The following is a 19,022-nucleotide window of genomic DNA, read 5'->3' as shown; positions in this document are numbered from 1 at the left end:
AAGCTCCGCCCTCTCGATGAGTGCTTGCTCAGTTGCGCAGAACTTGTTTGTGGTCTTTCTCAGCGCACGCCTCGTGTACTACCCCGCCCAGCCTCTCGGCTCCAGCCAATCGCTTACTTTCGTTGCAGGGCCGCACATCGTCCAGAACGCAGTTTGCTGCCAGAGCCTTCGTCCGTCTTCCTGCAAGCTTGTCGCCACTGTTACGTGGAAAATGTTTCGTGGCTAGGGAAGCTTCAGCCATTTTGGCCGAATCCTCGCTAAGCCTTTTTTGTTACCTGCCGGATCGCACGTTCGCTAGAGCGTTTCTGCATGTAGGAATTAATATCTGTTAGTTCGTCACAATTTTGCGGCAGTATACTCTTTACTTTTCGCTGTAATCGAAATGCTGTCACTGCGCAGGTTGCCAGGTGTGCATGCGCATTACTGACTTCGATGTGTGGCTAGCATCTGTGTTAGCATATTGTCGCAACGAGTAATATACACGAGCACTGTCCACTAAATCGTTCTCTACCGCAAGAAAAAAAACAAAACAAAATTACGGACGATTTATCGTGGTTAGGCCCAATGCCAATTAGGTGCGCTAGCACTTCTTTTCCGGTTGGAGGCTCGGTTTTCAATGGCAACCGGGCTTCAGAAGATCGGCGAAATGGGTGAGTGGAGGCCTTAGCGATAGCGCATGAAAACTAGAGGGGGCACAAGCTAAGGGCATAACGCGATAGCTTTTATGGAACCGTACATGTTCAATTGGTTATTATCTACTTTACATTCACAGATCGCTCGGAGTCCTCGTATACCACTCCTGGCGCAGTGGTGCAGCAGTTAAGCGATGCGCCACAGCCCTGCATGGCGGGTGCTTGTGAGACCTAGGCTGCACTTCCCGAGCAACCTCACTCATTGAATTGCCACCTGCTTTCGGTGGGCAGTTTGCTCACAATCAGATGGGTAAGTTGTGATGACGTCACATGGTCACATGATCTATGTCGGCCATCTGCCTCCTGAAGTGGCTACCTAGGTTGCTTCAAGGTAAAGCAGGCTTCAAACAAAGATAGGCGAAACCGCTGAGTGCGGGCTTAAGAGCTAACGCACGAAAACCAGCATGTTGGTGATAAACAGGGCATGAAGAAGGCTGTGGCTAAAGGTGCATCCGACATACCCGTTGAAATTGGTCAGAGGTAGGCCGGACTTACCCTTAACAGACCCAACAAGGTACCTGAGTTGAGACACCGCCAGTCGGACAGTACCCGCACGGGATTTGAGCAGGGAGTACTGGCCGCCAGTGAGGTGGAATTTCCTGTCCACGCGCTTCACAAAGACAACTATTTCGAGCCTGCACCGGGCCATGTCGACAGTGACAAAGTACGAGTCATGGACCTGCCCCGTGACACGAGCGGCATCGTTAAAGCACGCGTACTAGACTCGGTAGTCTCTTGCATCCATGAAGCGGAATTGGAGGGCTACATCTAGGAAGGCCACTTCTTCCCAGCCCTCCCCTTTTCCTGACTCCCCTCTTCACAAGTTATGTCGTCAGATAAAAGTCGAGAAGGTGCATAACAACCACATTTAGCTCTCCCTCTGTTAGCGACAGCTAGCGCGGCATATTTTCATAGTCTGCGGCCATAGGCAGACAGGTCCAAGCCCTATAGTACGAACGCGTCTGCCAGAGTCGGGGGATGTTGTGCGTCGCTGGAGCTTCGAGGCGTTCTCCTAATGAGTGCTGCACGCGCTACTGCTTTCGGACCACGACTTCCGAAGTTCGGTGGTTCTTGCAAGCTCAAAGACCTTGGAGGCTGTATACTTGTACTCCATCTCACAAGTCGTTTGCAGCGCTGTGAAGGCTGCGGTGATCTGTGGCAATCAGAATGGCATGCGCTGCAAAACGTGTTCCTCCGTTCCCCTCACTCCTCGACTAGTGGCTCCATCACGGGGATGGAAAGAGTTCCCAGCTGCTGCGCGCAAGAAACTCGGCCGACGCTATGCTTGCGAATGGCGAATGCACACCACTTCGCAGCAGTTCTACGCAGTGCTTCGTTCGTACCTAAATTCTGCGTTAGTTTTTAACCGATGAATGAAACGCTTACTCTACTTTCAAAACACCAGCACGAACTTTGTTTTTAATTAGTGCAATAATTGTTTAAAGAAGTCGCGACATGGTCTGCCAACAAATCGTGGTTTTACGTTGCAGGTGCTAGCCACGGCGTTGTTATGCGCGCTTAAAAAAGAAGTACGGCTGTTCGCACGCATTTGAGATAGAAAGGGCACTTAGAAGTTACCGCCTCTAAGCCCCTGCCCCTGGCAACTACGATCATATTGAAGCAGCCTGAGTGACACCATTAGCCGACAGCGCCGTCGTCTGCTGCAAAACTGCACCGCGCATGGTCGGTGCGGAGCAAAGCGCGCCTACTCGAGTCCGGTTGTGACACATTGTGGTGAAGCCGCCGAGATCGGACAGAAGCTAGACGGAAAAGGGCCTTTGTCCCTCTGTCCTGACTTCCGCTATCCCCCCCCCCCCCCCCCCCCCCCCCGCACACCTAGCCCGAACAATGAACAGCCTAGAGCACTGCACGGGCTCGGGCTTACCTGAAAGCCTGGGCCCGGCCCACGGGCCGGGTACAGCAATATTTTGCCGGGCCAGGGCTCGGGCTCGTCTACTGACGGGCATGAGCCCAGCCCAGCCTTGTGCAATGAGCGGGTAGTTTTACTGAACGCCCGCTTATTATGCTCTCATGGGGTTAACAAATGGCAGGTCAATGCAGTTAGAGCTAATTCTAAATTAATTCCAGACTGTGAATTTATTAAAAATAAAAATGGTTTTGAGGAAAGGAAATGGCGCAGTAATTGCCTCACATCTCGGTGGACACCCGAACCGCTCCGAAAGGGAAGGGAGGAAGGTGGGAGTGAAAGAGGAGAGAAACAGGTGCCGTAGTTAAGGTCGTGGTAATAATCTCGACCACCTGGGGATCTTTAACGTGCAGCTGACATCGCACAGTACACGGGCGCCTTTTGCGTTTCTCCTCCATCGAAAAGCGGCCGCCGCGGCCGGGTTCGAACGCGGGCACTACGGCTGAGTAGCCGAGCGCCCTAACCACTGAGTCACCGCTGCGGGTCGTACTTTAATAATCGTCCTGTTTTGGTGCCAGGTTTTCAGCTCTGGATGCATCACATCTCCTCCCCAGCACGCGCCTCAGTTCTGGAATGTTCCAAGCGCGATATCCGCGAGTCTCATATTTCCCGATGATCAAAGTATTGTGCGAAAGCGCTAACTCCAGAGGCACCAACCCCGAGTAGGAATCTTGTCACTATTGCAGTGCCTTGTGATCCGAACTAACCCGAGCTTACCTGAGTTAGCTCGGGTAAGCTCGAGTAAGATCGGATGAGTGCCTCGCCAGCTGTAGCCAGTGGGAGAGGCAGGTGGCAGTTAACTCAATGACTGGCCGCGAGAGGTTGCTGGGGAAGAGCAGCATGGGTCGCACAATCCCTATACCGGTGGCTGCGATGGAAACAGTCACCTGCCAGTGCCGTGGCGCATCGCTTAACCGTTGCCTCACTGCGCCACTGCGCTGGTAGTGGTATACGAGGACTCGCCGCCATCTATGAGTGTTAGGTAGAGAATGACTAATTACACAGATATGGGCACTAACCACTAAAGCTATCGCGTCATACCCTTAAGGCGGAGCTTAAGTGTCCTCTCCAACAGAAGAATGCACACCTGCTTTCGCACGTCTACTCGGTTAAACTATACGTTAAACCCTTTTTATTTCTTCTGTTTCGTGGTGGTACTCCCCCGGATTTCCCAGAGGATAGAGAGGCTGCGCTTGGGGGCAAATCTGGGCCTTGGAGGGTGCATCCAATAAATGCGTAGATCATAGCACCCGTGTACTGTGGTTTCTCCCCTTCCGGTCTGTGCGTTCGCGCTAAGCACTTTTCATAACGTACGGCACACTGTTTATCAAACTTCTTTCTTTTGTCTGTCAAGTCATCCCTTTTTTCTCATTTATTTTGTGCTCTTTAATTCTACAAACGATTTTAAACTAATTGTCTAAAATAAATGACAGCGTTAGCACTCAGTTGCAGCGACGTATGCGGTCTGTAGAAGTTGACGTCTTCATGGCGTAATATATCCGACCCCGTCGATGTTCCTGTGTTTTGTTTTTCCTGGATGGCTAGATACAGGCGACAGTGGGAGAAGCAGCTTTTTGAACAGGCACAAGCGGACACCTCCCTGCCTTTCGGTCCGCGGGACTTCTTGCGTGTCGGTGGCTAACCGAGTACAATGTTACAGGCTGTCTGACATATGCTTGCCAAAATGAAATTCGAAACTAAGAGGCAGAAAACGGGCTTCGGTTGATTATTTCCAGCAAATTCGTATGTGTGGCATTCAATGCACTGTGCTTTCCTCTGGGCAAAAAAAAAAAAAAAAAATACCAACTGAACCAGAAGCAGAAACTAGAGAATTTTCGCACAAATGCGAACTGGCTCGAAGACACGAGGACGAACACACAGAGACAGGACTGGCGCCAGTCCTGTCTCTGTGTATGCCCTCGTGTCTTCGCGCCAGTTCGCATTTGTGCAGTTATGTTTCATTACGGCCAACTAACTCAAAATAAAGTATTGCCAGAGAATTTTAGACCTGTAGCCTAACAGCGATGCACTCTTTTTCACTCAAATTCAGAGTAACGGCAACATTTGCACCTCTGCAGCGCGCTTAAAGCTTTTCTGTTGTTTCAGGCCTGATCCGGGCCTGCCCACTTGTCGGGCCGGGCCGGGCTGGGTAGGTGAGAGCTTCCTCGGGCTCGGGCCGGGCTCTGACATGTATCAGAGAAACCGGGCCGGGCTCGGGCGGGTAACGGTAGCGGCTACCGTGCCTGGGCCGGGCCCGGGCCAATGATTACGGCCCGTCCAGTGCTCTAGAACAGCCCACTCTTTTGCACTCTTTGCGCGTATTGCGCAGTTCAGTCGTTTAGTCGCGAACAAGCACGAACAAGCCTGACTGCCACACGGTTCAGAACTTTTTAGAAATTAAGTTACAAATTACTCGCTGTACCAAATGAGCTGATATTTTGCCCAGTTGTTCCGAGATGCATAGCGAACAAAATGCAATAAACAGCTTGAGTCTGAAAAATGGTGTCACGACGGCTTTAAAAAACCGTCACAACACTGCTCAAATATCTGAGGGACTATTTGTTGCCTACCTTGGCTCTGACTGGACGACAGCTCTACCTTTCACAGTGCTGCAAGCGACTTGTGAGATGAAGTATAGACACCTGTGCCAAGGCGTCTTTATTGTTGTTTTGCATTGTCACACTTTTTACTGTATTGCCCCTCCTGCTAGGGCCAGTTTATTGGCCTGCAGTATCAATAAATAAAATAAGGCGCGCTTGCTCACGGCTGTATACGGTCACCATGGTGAAGGGTCTTACTCGAGCACGCTCCCGAGTACTCTTTGCCATAGTTACTCTTACCGCTGCTTGCGCAATTGCCGGCAATTATGACGACCAAAGATTAAAAAAAAAAGAAATGCGGCAAGCCGCCGAAACAAAAAGTGTAATTGTGGGTGGAGTACTTAAAATATTTGCACGGAAGAAAGAAAAAGCTGTGGCCGGTGTGCGCTTTCTGCCCAACAGAATATATATATATATATATATATATATATATATATATATATATATATATATATATATATATATATATATATATATATATATATTCTGTCGCGCTGCGCTGGGGGGAATTCTAATCCGCCTTGAGGCTATGGCAAAGCTTCAATCAGCAAACCGGAGCTAGAAGCATTCGAACCGCATAAGCATCGGCATGTGTACATTGGAGAGAGAGAAAAAAAAGAAAACCTTTGCGGTTCGGCTTGAAGAAACAGAAGCGCTTCCTACAGTACTGCAGACTGCCATCCTTGTAAGCCACGTGAAGTCTGATGAGTGAAGAGCTTCTAAAACGCCTACTTGGATTGCGTGCGCGTGCTGCGCGATACTTGAAGCACTAAAAAACAGCGCCGCGACGATGGAAAGGAAGGAAGGAACACTTGTCTTTCTTCTTCCTTGTCCGTCGTCGCGGCGTTGTTTTTTAGTTCATCAGTTGTGCACCAACTCGCTCAGTTTTCGGTTCTTCTGCTGAATGATACATGTCACGCCATCTCGCGCGGTAACACCGGTGTATGAGGCGCTATCGGTCGGTTGGGATCAAGTGGTCAGCTTGAACTGGGAAGTTCCCTCAAAGAACTAGGAGATGGCGTGTGCTTTTGACCAACGTCTCGCGCAACATCGAGTGCTGCTTGCGCTACAGCCGTATTCTGATACGAGCTTCAGATGAGCAGGAGAGATGTTAGCACAGCTTGACAGAGTCGAACTCCTTCCGGCTCAACATTGCTAATCGCGCTGCACCGAAGGCATATGCTGACGTCGGCTTCATTCCTGTCGCGAGCAGCAAGCGGTACGCTGAATTGCCGAAAGTGGACCAGAGCTTGCTTCGCCTGCCTTTTCTGATGCGCGCAGCTCAAGAAACACAGCGAACAAGTAAACAAACAAACAAACAAACAAACAAACAAACAAACAAACAAAAATACTCGACGTCGCGCACAGTGTATCGAACGGACGGAAACGTCGCACTGCATATTCAAAGTTGCAGCACGGGTTAGGTGCAGTTCTTTCCAGTACCTTTCCTTCCGCGTCGCTAGCATTGTGCTTCCGATGCGCAGCTTGCATTTGGCCAGCCTGTGCTAATCATGCTCGTCGAGATTGTGCGCTGCCTCAGGGTCCAGCTAATTAACAGCGCCGCGTGGCGCTGCGCGTCGTGCTTCGCCAAAGTGCAGGGTTCCCGCATCCATGAGCCAAGAAGCATCGCGTCCGCGGACCTTACCATGGGGACGCCTCGCAGTCCGGGATGAAGCGCCGCTGCCCACCGCCTGCTCCGCAGCGGCGGCCATGGCTCGCGCACCGCGCTGCACCCGTCAACGCCAGCGCCACGCGGCAGATCGATTGCGTCAAGCTGGCGGAGTGCTCGCGGGAGGGCGCAGCCAGTCCGTTGAGGGCGGATATCCCGTTCACGTCCCTTTGGGGACTAGCCGCCACCCTTCGCGGGGGACGCAAGCCACCGCGGCGGTCGCGCAACTTTGGCCGTGAAACGAAACCCGCCCCTGACACCGGCTCATCCACCGGCAGCGCTATGTAGAACAGCGGCCGTGGGTCAGCTGGTGGCCCGTGTGCGCAGCCGTGGGTCGGTGTTTTCCGCGACGCGCTTGGCTGCGCGCATGACTGCGGCTGTCGGTCCGCGACTCGATCGACTGGGCGCCACTCCTCCGCGGCTCGGGCCTCAGGCCCCTCCAGACGGGCTTGGCGGCAGCGAAGCCAACTGGTACGACCGTGTGTACGCGCTGCTTCGCCAACACGCCTCGCTCGCTGGCCGGTCCGCGAGTACGCTGGCCGGCCGGCTGAACATGCCCTGCTGCCTCCTCGGACCAGTCGGCCCTGCAGTCTTCGCAGTGGTGCCAGCGGATGCCATGGCTGCGATGCCATGGCCACGATGAGGTGAGTCCCCGACCTTTTAGCGATTATCGCGCAGCCGGACTGGAACAGCGGCACGGGTCGGCGCTGCTTTGGTTTGCGAAGCGAGTGACAATGGCAGAGCGTAGGGCCCATGCGAAGGCCAGAGTCGGCTGTTGAAAACGCCTCTCGGGTGGACCACTTACGCAAATATGGAAGTTGAATGCGGAATTCTTCGCTCTTAGATCCCCGAGAATGTAGCCGCCATACGCAGGCACCAGCTGGATTTCGTTATTCCAGAAGGGAGGGGAGCGCCGCGTTTCCCGAGAGTTCGCACAGGATCGCACTTGTACGCGATTAATGACAGTTCTGTCTTAAATAAGGCATATGCGAATGTAGCTATAACGGCCCATTCCGGGCGTCCTGCCTCGATGTGAAATTGACATCTCTGACGAGGAGTTCACCGCCCTGCCACAGTGGCATATCAGGTAAAGAATTATGCGAGCGCCTCTATTTATAGAAGCGAGCTGTTTTAGTCGTCGCTTGCGCAAGGCACTAGCGCACGCCTCGCTTCACAGTTGCCGACATCAAGTGGTTGCTGCGAAGAATAGGAGCAAAGGCAGCGGACCTCTATTCACGTCTGATTAATCAGCTTTGCCACGGTTGCATGCGGGCCTTTGTATACGTCACACTTAGCCTGTGCAACATTTGCACAACCTTAGTTTGCGTCGGTCTTACCAGCGCCGGACGACGTCTTGTAGCGTCTTGGCGTGTTGTGGGATAAACGGGCCTGAAGTGTCAGGTAATGTACTTAAGTCTGGCTATTTATTTCTGCGAGGCGACTAAGTGCAACAAACTATTTGAACCGAAGCATTACGTGCTCTAAAAACTCACGCAAAAAGGCAAGTGGGAGATTCTTTTTATTCTTGTTAGTCAGAAAAAAAAACAAAAGCATGAATCACGAAACATTGCGTGGTCATTTTTCAAGCTTGGCTTCGAAACAGAGCAAACAGTCAACATGTTCGGTATCGAAACCATTCCTTTTGATATTAAGATCAGTGTTTTGAAGCTAGCACAGCTCGCTTGTGTCGGCGTTCACGGAGAGCGTCGCTGCGCCGACAGGTGCGGAATGGATCGAAGGCCCTTTCAAATTGCGCCTCCCAGAAGTGAGCCTTTTCGCCCTCGCAAGCGGCGGGCGTCAGCTGACTGCCGGAGTGGAGGGGCGGCGGTCTTCCATTGGCCAGCGTCCGGGAAGGGCAGCACGCTTTGTTTACCGGAGGAGGGATGCGCCGCGGGAGATTCGGGATCCGGGCCAAGGCGCGGAGGGAGGGAGAAGGAATCGGTATATGGGGGCGCGCGGGGAGGCGATGATGATGAGACGCGACGCTGGCGACTCGCAGCGGCGGCGGCGGCGGGCGGGCCCCGGGAGATCAACGTGCTGGCGGGCGACGGGTCGTCGTCGTGCCGGGCCGCCAGGCATGCGGTCATGCAGCTGCCGCGCTGGCTCTTGGCCTGCGCCGTGGTCAGCCTGGCGGCGGGCGTCACTGGCGTCGTGCTGAGGCGCTGGTTCCGGAGCTACGCCATCGGCGACATCCTCTGCATCAGCGGCATGACGCTCTTCACCACCATCCTGGCCAGCATTGCGCTCAAGCTGCTGGGCCGCGCACTCAAGCGGCGCGTGGCCTGTTCGCGCTTCTCCGAGATCCTGGGCGTGGTGACGCTGCGCTCGGGCACGCAGCTCGTCGAGCCGCAGGACGTGCGCCTGCTGCCGGCCGGCACACTGGTGTGCGTCGTGCCGCCCACGCAGCCAGTCTTCTACCCGGACAACGCGGGGGACATGCTCACCATCTTCGAGGACTACGCGCAGTTCCCGCAGCAGCCGCCCAGGATGTTCGACACGCACCGCCTGTCGCCCGTGTCGACGGCCAACCACGCGCTGGAGCGGCGCGTCGACCCGGTGGCGGTAAACACCTCGTCGTCCGAGGCGTCGACGCAGGCCGAGCCGCCGACCACCTCGGAGGAAGACGACGACGCCACCTCTTCGTCAGACCGACCGCCGTCCTACGCCCACCTGTGCGGCGAGCCGCCGCCCCCCTACAAGACCGACAGCATGTCCACCCTGAACGACGACATCGGTTAGAGGTCCCCGCCCGGAGCTGCCGTCGACGATCCACCAGGCCCGGACGCTACGCTGGCTGCTCACAGTGGCGACCTGCGTGAGCGGCAGACTGAACTGCGCGCTCCGATCATGTATACCTGAAGCTCTCTCTCTCTTTCTCTTCATGGGACAATGATCCGCACACCTCACCCTGACTCGTGCTAAGCGTCGCTCTCATAGATCACGTTTTATCTTTGTTGATGTTGTTGTTGATGTTGTGGAAAGAAATATCAAGAGTTCTCTTCTCGTTTACTATGTCCACGGCATTTCTTAAGCGCAAGGGCTTTCTATGCGGACAGCGGGCCTTGAGTGCTCTGCTAAGGGCCCACAGAAGCCGCTGCGCTTTGAATGAACCTTAGCGTTGAGAACAGCCTGCAGACGCATAATTGAGAAAGCCCTCGCTGCTTTATCAGATCACGACACGAATCCAACAGCTTCTAGTCTTTTGTTCGACGGTTCAGCTAACGCCAGGATTGTGCAGTTTACCTTCTACATTAACCTGGCCTCGTTCACGCATGTACAGTCTTTGTCAAAAGTTTAGAGCCCAGGGGGTTCACTTCTAAGCTTTATATTGGGACTCCAGGAGCATTCATGGAAGTCCTACCTATTGCAGGAGGCAGTACCAGAAATCTTATGTCCAGGAAATTTGGAGCGCTAGAGATCCATTAAGAACGACACAGTGTGGCTTAAAAGGAAACCCCCTGGGCTCCAAACTTTTGACAAAGGCTGTACGTAATTACCTCACGGAAAGTGAGCGCACGCTTCGCGACACTCGTTTCGTCAGCGTGCGGCCATCGGCTGCGACCAGCAAGTCGCAGCCGGTTGCTGCAAGCTACTACGCTGCGTTCGGTTCACCATTCTACGTCTTGCATTTGGGCAAGGACTAGGAATGCCCTAGCAGACCTTAGGTATGTTCAACTGTTTCAGAATTTATGATTTAGTTCAGAAATGTTTTTAACGCTATTTCTAAGTTTTCTGCGGAGTGTTTCATGAACGATGCGACGTAACTGATTTTATGAGTTTTTATTTTTCGTTTATCCCCTTGCGACTAGTAATCACCCTTTGTCTTTAGTCTGAAAACGATTTTTTTTTTTTTGCGTGATTGCAAGCATTGCGTGGCGGCGTGCGCCAAAAGGTCTCGAGATAGTTTTCGGCAAAGGGTTAAATGGCTCCGTATCACAAATGCAGGTCTGATCATTGTTTTGTAGGAATTTAACAGCGGAAGGACTGGACGTCTTCCAAGTTGTCCAGCCGTGTCACCTCCCGTCGAGCAACGATGAGCATGACACGGACGGAACCAACTCTCGACCTTCCCAGGTCCGTGCGCGGAGAGCGCAGGCCTGATGAAATCCCCAAGTGGCCGTTCAGTTCACTTTTCTGGGCCTGAATTACGGAGCGATCACAATTTACAGACAGCGACAAAACTGCCACAAAGCCCCGCTCCTATTGGTCGGCACGCACTAACGGACATGCAGACCAATAGGAGCGGGGCTAATGGATCCATTTGTGACAGCTTCTTGATTCGATCGTTACGTGATTCGGCCCCTGGTGCTCATCTATTCTCGGCAGGGCTTCGTTTTATTTTCCCAAACGCACTCTTAAGGCGGAGCGCAAACCCAGATCAGGGTCACAAAGGTAACGAAAGCGCAGACGCCTGAGCATTCCTCGCAGTTCACCGTGCGTTTGCTAGCACAAAGCTTCTTTATTGATTTCTGCGACAGACTACGTCGCTTCGTGGTTCAAATTATGCGCACCTTCAGCGCACGCTGAAGCCAGACGGGAGTGTTGTTTGTAAGGCGTTTCGGTCGCTTTTAACTTTACACTATCAGCTTGTTCCAGTAACATTAACGAGGAAAAGTTGCTCTCGTCGTGGCGGATTTTCTTCTCTATCGTTTTTTTCGCACTTTTTCTTTGTCATAACACTACACAAAATGCGCATTAAACATTAAAATGTGCGCGAAGCTAACCAAAAGCTCTCCGATCTGTGGATTTCTGTCCAAGTTATATATAAGTGACGAGATTGATTTAACAACCGCATCCATTACGCAAATAAAGAGAGGGACCTAATTCGGCACAAACCAAACTCTGCATGCCACAGCTGCACCGAGGCAGTGGAGGTTGGGCGTATTGCGGAGTGCTCCGGTTTAGTTTCCACCGCTCCAAGTCCACTAGCGTGCGACGAGTGCGCTAGAGTTTTCGCATTTCACTCCCATTGAAATATGATAGGCACCGACCACGTGTCGGGCAACCGCAGTACGGGAACCACGCGAGTGGAGAAAAGTTGTCTGCCTCACAGCTGTCACAAATGTCATAGCTGTCACGCTCACCCACTGCGTTGTCGGCCATGACGTTCGGCTGCCGAGCCGCGGTGGTCGCGTTTTGGATGGAGCCGAAGTGCTAAAACGCAAGTAGACTGAAATTTCGGTGTAGGTGGTTAAGTTAGCCCGGAGCACCTCATAGCCCACAGTGTTGCTTTGGAACGTAAAATTCCATCCGTCATTTAAACACAAGTACACACATTTAAGCACGCGCGCGCACTGCGTTGGTGCAGAACATAGCTGGGGCTTAACAACAGGAATGCTGCTATTGGAGTATAGATTTCGGAAGGGCTTCTGCCTGCGTGAGAACTTACTTTTCCCCCACTTCTTGCATAAGGAAAGAAGGGGCCGACCGTAAGTTCGACACGTAGTAACACCGCAGGAAATTCATGCGTTTCACTTGGATGTCTTTTACGTTTCCTGTTTAGCGTCTCCGAGTGCCTGCAAAGCGTCGGCATTTCAGAAGTGCACCTGAATCTTTTGCACTGGAGTAGCGAGTAACAATTGCACCACCCGGACAGCAGGAAGAGAGAGTGCTGGCTGTACTTCTACGTTCTACGGTGCACTTCTACGTCCGCCAGTAGAAGTGCACCGTTGTACATACGCTGTGCCAAAAATTTCCAACCACACAAGCAGCATTTTCCACCAGTTTCAGCTTACTGCTCAACGCCAAGCCGTTCGGCTGGCATGCATGAAACACGCATACAGTCATGTATGAAATGTGCATGTTTCACGTACACGTGCCGACGTTACTTAAGGTGTGGGTGAGAGTGAAGTACCTGAAATACTCGTCCACTCTGGTCGAGAGCTGAATCGTACATATTCTGAAATGTTTTTTTTTTTTTTTTAGAATTCGACGAGAAATGAGGATTCGAATAAATGAAGCTTCTAGGTAAAGCGTGTCAAGTATTTTTGTGCTGGCATTTAAAATGGTGATGTAATCGCCGAATAAAACCGCGACGATGTTCAGGCTTCTCCTCACTGCGCTAGAGAAGTGCGGATAAACTTGTGACAATGTCGTTGTTGCTGAAAGTTTAGATTTCCACTACCTTCGCCCACATTCTGCTGTGCGTCGGCCAATGCCGCCTAACAACGCTTCGAGGGCTTCACATTGCGTGGTGTTGGTTTTATTTCTTCAAGCAAAAGTTTATTCGCTGGAAACGTAGCATCGCCGTACGTGACGTCATCATTGCGGACGCTGCCTGGCTCTGTGCACTACGGAGAAGACTGACCGTCCACGCGGCTTCATTAGGCGATTACAGCACCAACTGAAATGCTAGCAGAAACGGGCTTGGCATTTTTCACCTGCAAGTTTCACACATTTGACCCCTTTAATTAAGCTCATCGAATTTTAAAACTTATTCAGTTGCCCTGTAACGTAACGCACAGCCACAAGCAGGGCCGTTACCAGATCGCTCGCACGCGGTTTTGGCGTCAATTCAAGGCGTTTACCGCGGCAAGGACCTTGTGGCTGGATAGCACACGTTAGAAAAAACCAGAATGCTGTGCACTTGTGTCGGCGTCAACACTGCGTGCAGCGAAGAAGCGCAGACCTCGGTAGCGTTGCTGGCAAAGGCAAGCGTAGCCGCCGCTCTGCAGGTAGCAGATGCCCTGGTGCCGGCACGGGTTCGGGTCGCAAGGGCCGCGTCGATGGTGCGGCCGCCGCGCAGGTGCGTCCCTGGCCGGAGGAGGCACGTCCGGTCCCGCAAACTCTGCGAGCGAACGAGGCAATTGAGAAGGAAGCCTGTGGTTGGGCAGCCTTTGCGCGCTGCGGAGAGGTTTTCTAACCAATCGCCGCCTCGTCACTGTCGCGCTTGCGGGCTCCGCTGGCGTGTCGTATCACGCGCCTTCTCCCTGAACTTTGACCGCTGGCGAAAAGTAAGTGGAGCGTGCAGGCAAATAGCATACGCCCAGCGCATTCAGTGCTTACACCCTTCGTAGGCCAAGATGGCGCTGCTGCTTCCGCTCTGTGAGCGCAGACGATTCGCGGAGCCTTCGCACAGGGTTGGAACGAATAGTCGGACCTATAGTCTATTGTTGACGCACTAGCCTCGAGTGTTTGAAGCTTGTGAGCACATCTCGCCACGGCTGCGATCAAAATGGTGTCGCCCCCATGGCCCCGATTGAGTCACAGAGGGAAGTGGTTTATGGTTTGGTTTATGGGATTTAACGTCCCAAAGCGACTAAGGCTAGGAGAGACGCCGTAGTGGAGGGCTCCGGAAATTTCGACCACCTGGAGTTCTTTAACGTGCACTGACATCGCACAGTACACGGGCCTCTAGAATTTATCCTCCAAAGAAATTCTAGCCGCCGCGGCCGAGATCGAACCCGCTTCTTTTGGGTCAGCAGCCGAGCACCATAACCGCTGAGCCACCGCGGCGGCGACAGAGGGAAGTGACATGGTTAAGGGCTCATTAGCGCAAGAAATGGTAGAGAACATGCGTACGAAAAAGGTAGAAAACGTAGCAAGACGACACTGTGATCGACGCAAGTTGGAATAATGAGAAGAACGAGTGGGTCAATTTTCACTTCAGAAATGATCATAACAAGGGGCAAGCGAAGAGCAAATGCGTCAGTATTTAGTCTGCATCAATCGCCGTCTTGCTTACTCCCGCGTTCTCACTTCTGTCTGATGCCGTTCGCATTTCGCGCATCCACGACGTGATTGCAAACTGTGCCACAACCTCATATCTGCTCGCACAGTCGTTCTTCAAGCGCGTTTGCAAAGGCTGGTGTCTCTAAAATTTTCTTTTCGCGCACAGTCTTCAGTTTCACCCTCAGCGCCATTGCCACAGCAGTCTCCTTTTCAGTTTCCGCTCCACTTTCTAATTTCATAGAGAAAAGAACGAAGAGTGAGCCCTATTGTAACCTGGTGCGACGAAAATAGTGGTCCTGTATAAGTAAGCATAGCCAACAAAATGCGTTGAAAAAAACGCCATAAAATTTTGTTCATAATGACAGATGTCACACGCCCTGCAATCGTGATAACTCCGGCTGATTTGCTCCACATACTTTAACATGGATGGCTCATTCTCTTTGCTTTCCCTTTTGTGGAAGAAAAGAATGAGACCTGAGCAGAGTTTCGCTCTCGCAATGTTCTAGAATGATAGGGTTTTTGCTATGAGCACAGCAAAAGTAGCTCTCAGCTCGCAGTTGTCTTCGTTAAAGGAAATAAGAAAGCGAAAACACATTTCTTAATTGAGGCAACCGTGGAATAAATAACACGCACGAAGTCGCATTACTAAGGTCAGTCTTAAGGGCGAATGCATCCAACCTTCCGTATTTATGAGCATATCACACTTTTTACACGGATGTTAAGGAGGCATAGTGAAACCGCAAACGCTGCCGAGAGTGGTGCGCGTACGACACGGTAGTGTGACTGCCGTTTTAGGTGAGACTATACCAGTAACAGCTGCATTTAAGATGTGCGTCGCAAGGAATGGAGATTCGCGAGATTCTTCAGAATAACGTGCGTTCAGACGTCATTAGCCATTAAAAAACTTCGAGGACACCTAATTACCGTTAACTGAGACTATGCGATAGCGCGCGCGCGCACACACGCACACACACATACGCACGCACACACAAAAAGAGCTGTGGTTCAACCCGACTGAACCTAGTAAGACGAGCGAAAGCTGTATTAAGCATGGTTGTCCAATCTGACACCTTCCCGTATAGTAAATGTGATGAGATTCCGCTTGACGGCGACGATACACCGTCGGAGCACTAGTTCCGGCACGTTGCTCATCCATGGCTCTGTGTGAAGGTAAGCACACGCCACACACTTTTAAATAGCGAACGGCGCGTCACGCGATTTCCGGCACTTGCGAGAGTGCCGTGGAGTCCGCATACGCAGATGTGGCGAGGCGCAGCGAGTCACGTGATTCGATAGCTGAGAGGCGAGCGAGCGCCGTCGGCTCAACGCGTGCAACTGTAGAGAGTCACATGGCATGACGTCAGAACCATGCCTCCGCTCCTCCTGGTTTGAAGGTCAAATTTCATAGCCACATGACCTTCAGCTTTGTACAGGAGATGTAGACCTTTCGCTCTAAAACCTCGTTGTCAGCTGCCATGCACACGACTACGCGTGCCATTCAAGTGGAGAGGTAAATCACCCTCTCCACTTTGCCACCCTCCCGCGTAAGAACCTCCTCCCTCCACAGCGGACACCTTCCGGCCTCACCCTCCTCTCTTCCACAAGCGGAGGGGATTTCTCTCTCTCTGCACTTTTCCACCTGCCTACTGTGGCAGGTTCCAGCTGGCTGTTCCGTGTAACCCCCGTATCACCTGGCATGTGGCAAAGTGCGTCACCACCGATGGGTGCGTAGCGTTGAGATGTACACCGGGTGTGTTCAGGGAAGCGGTGCTATTGGCTCATCGCCACTTCGCTGCTCCAGCTCGGACGGGGCAGAGAATGTCACGTGGCACATGCGCCATACGGAGTGACGCCATTTGATGGACGTCGTTTCGCGCTCTCCGCAGGCGCGCGGTTTTGTAATGGCGGGAAAAAGGCTTCAGTTTGTTGGGCTACAGCGGCGAAGGTAATCGAGTTTTCGAAATTCTACAAACTGATATGGCTATTACTAATCGCCGGCTACAAAACTAATTGCAGTCTGGCGCCTATCTGTTAGAGTTAAAATTTAGCTATTAGAATTCAGTTAATCGCTTTATTACTAACATGAGTCGCTTGTTTTCTGACTTCCGCCAACAGTGCTATTACTACACCGCGAAAAGCCTCTCTTAAGCTCAAAAAACCGATTTTAATAAAAAATCAGAGGCGGGCTTCCTTGAAACACCTGGTAAATGCATGCGACAATGGTTATACGGTAATTGCTCCTCAATCTAACCTGACAGCAACAGTTGGAAAAGTTCAGAGGCGAAGAGCAGAAAAAAAAATTGGCGGGAAGCTTAGCTTTGGTTAAGCCTGGTAGGTTGCGAAAGCAAAAGCGCAGCGCCTCCTACTGAAGGAACGCAGTGCGCCAAGTCTACAGGTCAAGCGTGGCTACCGGCCGCCGCTGCGCGACGACACAAATCGTGTTCGGTAATTTTTTTATACTTTGTTTTTGATGTTGCCACTGAGAGAAAGAAAACATAATCTACAGCTGGTATGACGTCGCAGCGGTAGTAGCGCCACAGGTGCGCGGCGCGGCGTAACTGCAGCCGGGCTATCTGAAGGAGCGAGTTGGTCGCCCACATTCACTCCGCTAAAGGTCAAACGTAACTGCGGCCGGGTCAGCCGAAGGCTTGAAAGTGCGAGTAGTATTGCTTTCGCAATAAAAATATAAATACGTTTATTTCAGCATCATGTGTGATGTTAGCGGAGCACAAGCTTAAGATGGGCGGCAGCAGCAGAGTAAGGACCAGATATGGCGAAGTAAAAAGCAAAAAAGAAGCAAGGTATGAATTTGTGTTTCAACCAGAGACAAAATAATTAACAGAATGCTTTAACATTAAAGTGAGTATGGTCCTGGCAATATTGGACGAGATAAGCGTAAATTTGCGCTGCTCGTCCGTGGCGCAGCGGGGTGCCTGGATGCCGCCCGCCTCCGCTGGCCATCGAGGCACCCTAGTGGCGCAGTATGCACGCAAATCAGAATCCTGTGGCAACCTTCGCAGACGAAGTAACAAAGGTTGCACTTTCTCTGCGTTGTGTTCGTGTCTTTTTTTGTCAGATGCGGGAAGCCCCGTTACAAGAACCGAGCGAACTCGTTTGAGTGCATCACAGCTACTGAATTATTGAGCACTGCCGGGTCCAGCTTGAGATTGGTGTGCGTGATTAAGGTTGCGTGGCCAATCATCTAGGCTGCTATCTGCGCCGGTTCCTCCGAGCCAGTCTTGGCAGACTGCCCTGTGCGCATGCATGACTCGCGCTGCTTTGCCGACGAGAGCGGGTCGAAGTCGATTAATCGCATTTGTCATGATGCTCTCCCTGTGCGCGTGCTTCTCTTCGCAGATGGCCATGACGACGGCCAATGCGCTCCGAATCACAGTGCAATCATGTTTGTTCTGTTGCATGATGCAAGTTATTTGAATGAGCTAAGCGAAGTAAAGCAAGCACGGAAGGCAACAACCAAATGTGAAGAGTGCGGCCGCAAATCTCCCCCTACGATTCTGCAAAAATGTTAAGCACCCGCCGCTTTCCACATTCGGCGCAGCGCTGCGGCGCTGTTAAAGCCAGCGCATTCCTCTTTTCTCTTCCACTCTCACCTCACTCCCTTTCCTTACGGCGAGGATGAAGTGTCCGCCGAGAAGTCAGACATTTACTGCGCTTTTCCTATCCGCAAAACCAACTTTCTAATTTGGCGCTTCGTCCGCTTAAAGGGAAGGTCAATTTTTTTTTTATAATTCGAGGTTATTCAAGAATTCGAATCTATGAAGCTTCTAGGTAAAGCACGCAAAGTAGTTTTGGTTAGCATTTAAAATAGTGACGCAATCACAGATTAAAACCGCGACGATGTTCAGGCTTCTCCTCATAGCGTTGGAGGGGTGCGGGGAAACTTATGATGATGTCACTGTTGCCGAAATTTCAGATGTCCGCTGCATTCGTCTACATGCTGCCGTGCGTCATCTGATGCCACCAAACAATGCTTTGTGAGCTTCACCTTCGACAGCATCCATTTTCTTCGTTGAAACAGCCGCTTCTTGGCTGGAAACATAGCGCCGTCGTACGTGACGTCATCATCGCAGCCTCTGCCTGTCGCTGTGCACTGCAGAGAAGCCTGAACGCGACGGCGCTTTAGTCGGCGATTACGTCACCATTTCAAAAGCTGGCGCAAAAAGATTTCGCCATGGTTAACCTGCAAGTTTCGCACATTCCGCTCGTTTAAACTCATTGAGTTCTAAAACCTCTTGAGTTTAAGGGTGTCCGCCTCGGTCACCCTGCTCTCACCAGTGCAGTCCTCGACCATTTTGGCCCCCTCAAATGAGGAAGTGTGCTTGGGACAGGGTTTGCAGCTTGTACGGCCTTCGGAGTCCTGGTAGTGGTTCTTGGGGCACGGGTGGCAAGCGCCATGCTCCTCGAATGTGCCACGGGGACATTGCACTGCAGAACACCAATAT

The 19,022-nt window shown here is 52.0% G+C and overlaps 3 protein-coding genes across 10 annotated transcripts in view; 1 reads left to right on the top strand and 2 right to left on the bottom strand.

Moving 5' to 3' along the window:
* The window catches only part of LOC149349565 (uncharacterized), a 51,650-nt gene extending 43,378 nt beyond the window's left edge, over positions 1–8,272 (bottom strand). The window contains exon 1 of the mRNA XM_089578557.1: positions 6,865–8,272. The gene's annotated coding sequence lies outside the window, so the exon portion shown is untranslated. The remainder of the gene's footprint in view (positions 1–6,864) is intronic.
* LOC149349564 (uncharacterized) overlaps positions 1–9,895 on the top strand; it is a 31,265-nt gene extending 21,370 nt beyond the window's left edge. For all 3 annotated transcript variants that reach the window (XM_089578547.1, XM_089578546.1, XM_089578545.1), the window contains 2 exons: positions 6,818–7,532; positions 8,888–9,895. In XM_089578547.1, the coding sequence (XP_089434673.1) occupies positions 8,974–9,627 (654 nt within the window). In that variant the 5' untranslated portion in view covers positions 6,818–7,532; positions 8,888–8,973 and the 3' untranslated portion in view covers positions 9,628–9,895. The remainder of the gene's footprint in view (positions 1–6,817; positions 7,533–8,887) is intronic.
* The window catches only part of LOC149349563 (sushi, von Willebrand factor type A, EGF and pentraxin domain-containing protein 1-like), a 108,546-nt gene continuing 97,914 nt past the window's right edge, over positions 8,391–19,022 (bottom strand). For all 6 annotated transcript variants that reach the window (XM_089578540.1, XM_089578537.1, XM_089578539.1 and 3 more), the window contains 3 exons: positions 18,853–19,005; positions 13,517–13,675; positions 8,391–9,699 (listed from right to left, as the gene is read on the bottom strand). In XM_089578540.1, the coding sequence (XP_089434666.1) occupies positions 9,674–9,699; positions 13,517–13,675; positions 18,853–19,005 (338 nt within the window). In that variant the 3' untranslated portion in view covers positions 8,391–9,673. The remainder of the gene's footprint in view (positions 9,700–13,516; positions 13,676–18,852; positions 19,006–19,022) is intronic.

This window comes from Amblyomma mixtum, chromosome 3, assembly GCF_055824585.1.
Source record: "Amblyomma mixtum isolate Tamu chromosome 3, ASM5582458v1, whole genome shotgun sequence".
Classification (NCBI taxonomy): Eukaryota; Metazoa; Arthropoda; class Arachnida; order Ixodida; family Ixodidae; genus Amblyomma; species Amblyomma mixtum.
Note: the sequence above shows the minus strand (reverse complement) of the source record. Positions and strands in the feature narration are given on the sequence as shown.